This window comes from Dioscorea cayenensis, chromosome 7, assembly GCF_009730915.1.
Source record: "Dioscorea cayenensis subsp. rotundata cultivar TDr96_F1 chromosome 7, TDr96_F1_v2_PseudoChromosome.rev07_lg8_w22 25.fasta, whole genome shotgun sequence".
In the NCBI taxonomy this organism is placed as follows: Eukaryota; Viridiplantae; Streptophyta; class Magnoliopsida; order Dioscoreales; family Dioscoreaceae; genus Dioscorea; species Dioscorea cayenensis.
This window is the reverse complement of record NC_052477.1, coordinates 4787355-4797962: the sequence shown is the minus strand read 5'-3', so window position 1 is coordinate 4797962 and position 10608 is coordinate 4787355. Positions and strand designations below refer to the sequence as shown.

The window sequence follows — 10608 nt, the reverse complement described above, 5'->3', positions numbered from 1 at the left end:
TCTTGGTATATAGCTTCCATCTCGATGAATCTTTCAAAGCGGTGTCCTTCGGATAATCTCCCGATGTCGAGGGGTCGTGTTATCTTTCAATTCGACTAAGGTCTCTACTACTGGGTGTCAAATAGCATCGCCCATTAACTAAGTTGACCGCCGTAGTCACAAGCCCTGCGACAATAACAACACATTCAACATGCGAGTATTGACAAATGTTTAGCGAAAATATAATATTTTAAAGCGGTAAACTTCGGGTTCTTAAGCGGAGATATCAATTGTTAAGCAGAGACCTAGTTTATTAAAGCGAGACAACAATACTTAAGCAGAGACAACAAAATTTAAAGCGTAACATCTCATTTCTTAAAGCGTAAACCTCATTTGTAAAACTGCAACCATATCAAATGAAAGGGGAAATGTACATTATAAATATTACACAAATCATAACAATCGAAAAAACTATTTCGATAGTGTATCTGACGAAAGCGCAAAAACAACACAAAAACCCTAGCCGAGAAATTGCCCTCTAGGACTAACAAAAACCCCGGTAGAAATCCTCCTACAGACTTCAATATCTTCCAACAAAAACAGGAGCACAAAACGAAACAGAAAAATCTTTCTTTGTAACAGAATAGTTACCATAAAACCATACTCAATACCTTAGATTACAAACTAATTAAATGCCAACTACTTGCGCGGGACTTCTCCTTTGAGATACCTGTGGAAAGGGATTTGAAAATCACTCCGTTGACATCCGTTACATGCTTTGGGGGTTGAAAAACATGGAATTAAAAAAAAAGGGGTTTTTGGGGAGTGCAAAACTAACGGGGTATTTTTGGCAATATGACAAACTTAGAGGGTGTTTTTGACAATTCCTAGTAATAATAATAATAATAATAATCCCAAATTACTTCACAATGCTCATAGCCCCACACTGTCAAAATCTCAACTTTACACTAACGGATAGCGCACGTGTTGGAGTAACGTGCAAATATTCTAAAAACCAAACCAAACCAAACCAACCACCATCTCTCCACCAGAAAACCATCTGCTTCTACTAAAAACCTCTCTCCAACCTCCATGGATCCTCCTCCTCCTCCTCCACTCTTCCTCCATCTCCATCTCCATCTCCATCTCCATCCATGGCTTCCTCTCCTTCCTCGATCCACTTCTCCTTCTTTCTTCTTCTTCTCATTGTCTTTTTCCCCTTCTCTTTCTCCATTGAGTTCAACTACCCCACTGTCTTCAACTTTGGGGACTCCAACTCCGACACCGGCATCCGCATCGCCGCCGGCCTTGAGGAAATTAACCCTCCTTATGGTGAGACCTACTTCCTCCGACCCTCTGGCCGCTTCTCTGATGGCCGCCTCATCATCGACTTCCTTAGTGAGTTCTTGTAACCCTCGCTGCCATTTGTTCGATTTTTAAGTTTTTTTTTTATTTTTAGGAAATTTATTTTCTTGATAATCGTGCTTTGATTTTGGCTGCTGTGTCCTGCTGGTGGTATTATGAGTTTGGAGTGATTTTGGTTTTGGTTTCTTGCTTTTGATTTTTTTTTGTTCTTTTTTTTTATTTGGATATTTGAGATTGTATCCTGTGTTTGGTAGATAACTTAGGTTACAAAATTGTGGTTGTTGATATGGTAGGTGAAAAATAGTTTTCTTAGTTTGTTGTTAGCTGTTCTGGGGCTAATGGAAATTGTTTCTATTCCAAGTCATTTACTCTATCTTCCTGAATGTTAACCATTTATAGTAAAGCATATATGTATTGAATGATAGGAATAAAAATGAAAGTATTCATTCACCATTGGTTCAATTGAAGGATAGTGAAATTGTGAATGTTATATATCTACATAAAGCAAATTCAAGTTCTTTTGTGCCGCTCGACCTGGATTGGCAGTGAAACTTAGAATTGTTGAGGGAAATAATCACGAAATTGGATTTGTGATGTTAAGGAAGAAATTTTGATACCCAATTAACCTGTTACCATTACTATTAATTATTTATTTTGGATTTTGAATATATTTTTTATTTATTTTTGGAAGTACACTGTATTTTCCTCGTGAAACTATGTTACTTAGCTTTACTCTATGTTCCTGATATCGTGATCCTATCATAGAAGATGCCCATAACTTAATTTTTAAATACAATGGGTAATTAATTTTAGTACCTTGAAAGTTGCATAAAGAATGCCAGTGGCTATAACAACATTGCAGTCACCATGATAAACGTGATGAGTGTTTGGTTAAGCTATTGTTACTTTTTTCTATACAATGAAAGACTTGCTCCCTTTCAATATGAAGTTATGAACAACTGTCTACTTTTGTATGTTCTACTTGAGTGCAACAGTTTATAACCAACTATTATGTGCAGTGGATGAAATGGACATGCCATTTCTTGGTGCCTACTTGGATTCTGTTGGTGCACCATCTTTTCAAAAAGGATGCAACTTTGCTGCAGCCGGGTCTACAATACTTCCTGCATCACCTACATCTGTCAGTCCATTCTCTTTTGGGATTCAAATATCTCAGTTCTTACGGTTCAAAGCTCGTGTTACTGAATTGCTTGCTAAAGGTATTCTTATGTCCTCTTTTAGAGATTATCTATCTTCTAGAAAAGTTTCATAAGAATTTAAGGAAATCCTTATTTGGGAAATGTTGCAAGCAATGGACTGATTAAGTGGGGCTATCTAGTTTAAATAGTGTCAAAGTGAGATGAATAATTTAATGAGGAAAGAAATGGGGAGGAACTTTGCTAGTGGTTGGTTTTATACATACCTCAAATGTTTTTCTTATTGAAAAGTTTTCAAACCTTTATTTCAAGATTTGGAGCATATAACGTATACAGGCATCTATAACAACATTTAAAGTTTTCGTTGTTTGGCCTGGATGCAACAATATGAACCTTGCCATCATAAAGTATGAAATGAGATGTAAGGCATACTTAGTTTGCTCAAAGTTGAGCAAGTGGCATATTGATTTATTTAGAAAAACCCTTTGGTTTTGACAAGCCTTTCAGTTGTTGTTGCTATTGTTATTGTTACCTTTGGATTTCTTGGTGACCATCGTGTGGATGTCATCCTAGCAGTCGCCCTGTTAAATTTAACGGAAAAGGTTGGTGCATTTTGTATTGTAATCTTTGGAATTCTTAGTGACCATTGCGTGGATGCCATCCTAGCAGTCATCCAGTTAAATTTAATGGAAAAGGTTGGTGCATTAAATATATAATCTTTAGTGTGAGATCAGTTGCTCTTATCTGTCTCAGTATTAATCGAACAAACTCTTTTAATAACCTTGCCATTTTTATATATTTTACAAGAGGGAGTTATGGAGAGAGTTCTCTTTCAGTTTTAACATAATTTAAAATTTCAAGAGGTCAGGTTCCCTATTTTGGCCTACTCTCAAATTTCTTGTGACTCTTGAACTCAATCTAAGAACGTATGCTATTTATTGGTTTTAAAGGGGTGGTTATAGAAGTGGCTGGAGAGGATTGGTTGCTCATCTAAACTGTGAGAGGGAAAATCTAGTGTTCTCCTAAGAAAAATATTTATTGCTTGTTTGTTCATCTCCAAAATAGGTTTTCTTGAAGTTTTTTATATATATTTAGAAGACAGTCATTCCCACATAAAAATCATTGTGTTATAATAGGTCAGACCATGATTTGTTGTGAATCCATATTAACATGTTAGAATATATCAAGTTATGCAATTTACCAGCATTGCTGTATTAATACCTAATTTGTCCAGTATTAACATTGTTATTTTGTCAAAATAGACAGGATTATAGAGAGCAATGTGATGTTTTAGTGACAATGGGAAAACTTCTAAATCTGAGTCTTGTATAATCATCCTCGCTCTTATTCAATTGTCAATTTGCTTGAAAACTTCAGATTTTTGACATGCAGTTTTGATGCCTGGCTGGCTTGGAGGTGTATGTCACATAATCAAAAGATCACCTATTGTTTTTAATCATTATTTTTTATAGATAATCAACAGTTATATTCTTGTTTATATGCATTGTAACCGATATTCTTTCTTTTTATATTGCAGGAAACAAATTCAAGAAATACATACCTCAACTAGATTCTTTTAACCAGGGCCTTTACATGTTTGATATAGGTCAGAATGATTTAGCTGGTGCATTTTACTCTAAAACAGATGACCAAGTTATCGCATCCATTCCAATAATCTTGTTGGAATTTGAATCTGGAATAAGGGTTGGTGAAATTACCTTTGAAATTACTAGTTATTTTTAGCAACTCAGTGGTTTTCTACCTAATTGGTGCATTTTCTACCATTTTTGAGTCAAACAATTGTATGCTTGTTCTTCTGCCTTGAATTTTTGTAGCCCATTGATTGTATTATTTTTATAACTATACAAACTCAACTCAGTGGTTTTTCTACCTAATTGGTGCATTTTCTACCATTTTTTTTTTTAGTCAAACAGTTGTATGCTTGTTCGTTTTATTGATTGTATTATTTTTATAACTATACAAACTCAACTCAGTGGTTTTTCTACCTAATTGGTGCATTTTCTACCTTTTTGAGTCAAACAATTGTATGCTTGTTCTTCTGCCTTGAATTTTTGTTGCCCATCATCATCATCATCATCTTTTATAACTATACAAACTTCTACCTCTACTCCATTCTCAGAAATTGTATGAACAAGGAGCAAGGAGATTCTGGATTCACAATACTGGACCTCTTGGATGCTTACCTCAAAATATAGCTTTTTTTGGTAAAGATCCATCAAAGCTTGATGAGCTTGGCTGTGTGAGCTCTCACAATCGAGCTGCAAGGCTTTTGAATTTGCAGCTTCATGCACTCTGTACAAAATTGCAAGCTGAATTTTCCAATGCAAGTATCACTTATGTGGATGTTTTCTCCATAAAATTTGACCTCATTGCAAATTATTCTCGATATGGTAAGCATAACCATGCTTTTTTTTCTTTTTTCTTTTTTTTAACTTGTAGAGGTAATGGCCTACCCTTCCATGTTTTAAAACCCACACATGGTTTTAGTCGTTTAGCACAAAGATAGCTTGTACCTCAACTTCTTCTAATGTGTGGTTTTCTTAGGATTCAAGCATCCAATAGTGGCATGCCAGGCTTAGATTGATATGTGTAACTTTTGCACCTTCATGCGATTGAGAACCATAAATGCTCTTGGAAAGATAGTTAACTTGCATCTTGAACCTTCATGGTGTGTATTGTTGTGCTGTTTTTAGTATTCAACCATATAATAGCAGCATGTTCAAATGGATTGACATATTTAGCATTTGCACTCCATGCTCTTGAGAACTACAAACAAATGTTTTTTTGTTTTTAATTTGTGTGTTCTACTGATTTTTTATTCGAGCATCCAATAGCAGCATGTCTTGCTTAGATTGAGACATTTAACATTTGCGCATTCATACGCTTTTAAGAACCACATATAGTTTACTTACATCTTAAATTTTCTTGATGTGTATCATTCTATTCTTCTCAAGCTTCAAGCTGAATCAAGCATCGGATGTTATGCGTAGATTGATGACACATTTAAATCCATCTTATCATGCTTTAAAGAAACCACAAATGTTTTCTGAATCGTAATTTACTTGCATCTTAAATCATCTTGACAAGTGTTATTCCACTGTTCATAGGATTCGAGCATCCGATAGCGGCATGTTGCGGTTACGGCGGCCCGCCGTTAAACTACGACAGCCGTGTGGGCTGTGGCCAAACAAAAACTTTGAATGGTAACACAGTTTCAGCAAATGTATGCAATGACACTACTGAGTACATCAATTGGGATGGAATTCACTACACTGAAGCTGCAAATCTTCATGTCTCATCTCAAATTCTCACTGGCAAATACTCTGATCCACCCTTTGCAGATAAGATGCCATTCCTTCTCAAGCTTAAGTTTTAATTTATCAATGTAACTATTCATTTGTTATAATGTTTGAAGATGGTCAAACTATGGAAACTAATAAATGTGTATTATATTTAAATTGTTTTTCTTGATTTTTTTTATTTTTTTTTTTGGGTCTTCTTAATCGCCACTGGTTTGTGCTATAATTCTTAATTAAATCCAATTAATTGTTTAAAATCTTAGGGTGGACGTTTATAAAAATTTCATTTTCTGTAACTGATGAAGGATTGATAAAGGGTAAAGAGAGGTTTTTAGTTTTTACTAAAAGTAAGTCTCAAAGAAGTCCTCAAATCTATTATTAATTTTTTTAAAATTTAATTTGCCATATCTTCCAAAACTATGAAGTTCTAATTTTCCGCATGTAACATACATGAAATTATTCATAAGTTCATAATTTGATGGGAAAATAAGGGTGATTTCATGAGTATGTTTTCCATTTTTCTGGGTCCATTAATTTATCATTCAAATTGACATGTAAATAATATTTTTTTTTGGAAGATTTATTTTAATCATTTTTTATGAGTAATCTGCCGATTCCCACAACTTGTTATAGTCTATCTTGAACTCGAAACAAACTCGTTTTTCATTCAAAGAGACTTAACTCTTACAACCAGATTATATAAGATTTTAACCCAATATATATATATATATATATATATATGTAAAAAGTAAAAGCACAAAGTTTCATAAAAAAAATTACACACATACTTCAACACCAGTTAACAATGTTTCATGTATCTAAAACAAAACATAATGCCTGTAGTGAGTTGATGTGCCTTTACACTAACCAATCACTTAACGTCTGTAATAGCATGCATCTCTTCTACCAACCCTACAACACGACCTTTCAAAGGCCAACAGACAACTTCACAGCTTCAAATTAATTCTCAACACACCTCGTTAATTTGAAACTGCATACACCCAGCATATTTCTGAAGCAGAGAAGCTTTTGGATAGAGGGGGGCACGGGCTGGTTAACCGAGCCCACCATGCCCGATCCGACGGGTCCGGGTCAGCCAAAGACCGACCCGGAACCGCCAACAGTGCCGGACCAGCGGGCCAGGTTGACCCGGCGGTTCCGGACCACCCGGGCCCGGCCCGAGCCACTCCCCCAAGCCGGCGGGTCGGTCTGAAACCCGCCGGTTCCGGGTCGATCCGCCGGGTTTTGTTTTAATTTTTTTATTTCAAAAATAATTTAAAATAAATAAAGCTCAAATAGAATGGTTAGGATGACCATCACTCCTTTTATAGGCAATTATTAGATTGTTTTTCATAAAATAGTCGATGTCGGACTAAATGGCAATAACTTAAGATTTATGTATTAATTATATATTTTTGTAAAGAAGTCATTCTCATAAATTATTTATAGGTGGGTTGGCTAAAGCTAGGTAGTCAGAACCGGACCGGACCGGCCGGTTCAACCTGGTTGGACCGTCCGGTTCAGCTCAAAAAACCAGGTAAAGGAAAACCCGGCCATGAACCGGGAGAACCGGCCGGTTCAACCGAGAACCGGATGAACCAGGCCGATTCTCCCGGTTTTAAAACTTAATTAAAAAAATTAAAAAAACTTAATAAACCAGCTAATTATATAAGTTAATGATTCTTATCAACTTATTAATTATTAATCAAGCCTTCAAATCAAGGACCTCCACCCGTGATTCCATGAGCAGCTAGGTCTCCATCTCCAATAGCAGCCTCTTCACCAAAAACATCATCTCAGGAGATCTCCCGATTCTTCCTCGCCCGTCAAGCAGCGACACCACCCGGATCTTCCTCTCGTCAAGCACCGACAACCCATCATCTCTTCCATCAAGCACTGGCACCACCCATCACCGTTGCCGCCACTATAAATACCAAATCAAGCCTCTTTGTTCACTAATCAAGGAGTCAAGATTCAAGTTCAACAATAGTGTTATATTGCAGGCTTGCAGCTGAAGGTTAGTGTTTTGTATATTTCTATTTCATTTATAGTTGCAAGTCTTAACTCTTAAGTGGTTGGCAGATGTACATGGTTGTCTTGATGAACTTGTGATGAATATTATTATTGTTAGATATCATGAGCATGACCTAACTTTGCAAACTATATATATTAATGTTAATAGTTCTTGGAGGAAATTAAAAAGTTGTGAGTTTAATTAGTTGTCAAAAGGTGTTTGACTGTGGAGCTAAGGACATCATTATATTGTTCTGTTTAGTTGGAGATGATCTGAATGCATGGTATGTTTTGTGGAGCTAAGAAGAAGACTGAACCTTAATATTTTTATTTATGGGAACATGTGCGTCAATATATCAGACATGGAAAGTTATGTGTTTTCTAAATGCAAGACATGGTATTATATTTAACAAGGATTGAATATGAGCACATGGCATGCTTCATGATATTAAATTATTAATAAGTTCTCAATTTTTTGAGTTTCAAAGTATCACATCTCAAGCCAAAGCTTTCCAATTGGTTTCTTACTTGCAACTTGGAACTTATGTTAGACTTGTTAGTGTTCTATTAGTTATCTTCTTTCCAATTGACTGTGTGATGTGTGACAAATGACAATATGCCATACCTGAGTATGTGTATTAAGTATTAACTATGTGGGATCGAAAATACACGCCCTGGCGTCGTATCGGTGAAGAGACACCAGGCGATATATCGAATCACAAATGTTATTTTATTTTATTTATTTTTATCTTTGTAGGCTCTTCCATTCCTAATAGAGGCAAGCCTCCATTATTAATTACCCCAGACTGAGATCTTAGGAACCTCCGATTAAGGGCTCAAGTACAAGTAAAAGGCGAGAAAATATGCGAATTATAAATTTTGATATTTATTATATATATATATATATATGGACTACAAAATATAACTTTTATATGTATAAATATATCTTTATATTAGTGTTGCTGCCTATGCCTTGTCGCCACGTTGCATGTCTCGTTGTTGCCTTAAAATATAGAACTTATTATTGCCTTGAAATTTGTATATTTATTTTAGATATTGCCGCTGCCTCGAGATAATCTTCCCTGCCATTGCTTTGGGATGAGTTCACTGCATTGGATTGATACTAGGGGTGGACATGGGCCCGGCGACCCATGGGCTGGCCCGAACCCAACCTAAAAAATACAGGGCCTGGGTTTAGAAAGTTGGCCCAAAAAACTGGGTTGGGCTCAAATGTTTTGGCCTAATTGAATTTCGGGCTGGGTTTGGGTCAGATGAATTTTGACCCGACCCGACCCTAATAAATTATATATATATATATATATATTTATCATATATTATTTATAATATATATATATATATATATATATATATAATAGTAATAGGCTTGAAAAGAGTAAACATTTATAATACTTGTGTTGTATTTTTTTAAATGTTTGAAAAAATTTTAGGGGTTGTAGTAGTAGTTTTATTTAGTTATTTCAATTATTTCATAAAAAAATTATTTATTTTTTGAGTCGGGTTGGGCTGGGCTTGGGCCTAATGACAATCAAATGGGTCGGGTTTGAATCAAAACAATTTGGCCCGAACATGGCCCCGCCCAGCCCGAATATATGGGTTGTATATTTGAGTCTAGCCTAGCCCAGACCTGACCCAGCCCGGCCCATGTCCACCCCTAATTGATACATCAATTCTAGATAACTCCAATCTTCACTCGGATTGATATAAGCTTTGAAGTTGCAAAGCATGTGCAACAATATAACATTAAATGTAGTCCGGTCCATGCATCCTCAAATGATCATCTTAATATATCATTTCTCAAAATTATACATATATATATATATATATATATATATATATTAATCCATACTCATCCCATGGGCATCCTTTGAATGGTGGAACCCGCCTTTAGATTCTTCTCTTTAGTTCACGTATGCATGCATGCACACAATGATATGCTTCTCATTTCATTTTCATTCATGATAGCATCATCATCATCATCATGTTTAGCATCATCATCATCATCATGTTTAGCATCATGTTTAGCATCATCATCATCATCATGTTTAGCATCATCATCATCATGGTTGGCACACAATAACATGCTTCTCATTATGCTTCTCATTTCATGCTTCTCATCATTTTCATTCATGATAGCATCATCATCATCCTGATTATATCATCATGTTTAGCATCAGGAGATAGGATTGGATGGCTAGAATTTCATCATCAAGCAGAAATAGTCTAAGTTTGAGGCAATATATAAGATGGACGGTTCTGATTTGATTATCAGGAGGTATGGCTGGAGGGCTATGATTTCATCATAAAAAAAAAATAGTTTAAGTTCGAGGTAATATATAAGATGGATGGTTCTGATTTGATAGTCAGGCGGTATGACTGGAGGGCTATGATTTCATCATCAAGATGAAATAGTTTAAGTTCGAGTCAACGAGTGATTCAGATGTTTGTATGATTGGAAGGCTGTGATTTCATCATCAAGCAAGAATTGCTTAAGTTCGAGGCAATTTAAGATGAATGGTTCTGATTCGATCATCAGGAAATAAGATTGGAGGGCCATGATTTCATCATCAAGCATAAATAGTTTAAGTTCAAGGCAACATGAATGATTCAGATTTGATCATCATAAGATAGATGTTTGTATGATTGGAAGGTTGTGATATCATCATCAAGCGAAAATAGCTTAAGTTCGAGGCAATTTTAAGATGAACGGTATGGATTTGATCATCATTCGATTGAAGTGAGTTCGAGGCAATTAG

General features: G+C 35.6%; 1 protein-coding gene across 1 annotated transcript; it reads left to right on the top strand.

Moving 5' to 3' along the window:
• Positions 1–1020: 1020 nt before the first annotated feature.
• Positions 1021–5985, top strand: LOC120264365 (GDSL esterase/lipase At1g54790). The gene is made up of 5 exons (XM_039272180.1): positions 1021–1377; positions 2364–2564; positions 4039–4205; positions 4642–4912; positions 5630–5985. The coding sequence occupies exons 1-5, from the start codon at positions 1134–1136 to the stop codon at positions 5896–5898; spliced, it is 1152 nt and encodes a 383-aa protein (XP_039128114.1). The 5' UTR covers positions 1021–1133; the 3' UTR covers positions 5899–5985.
• The last annotated feature ends 4623 nt before the right edge of the window (positions 5986–10608 follow it).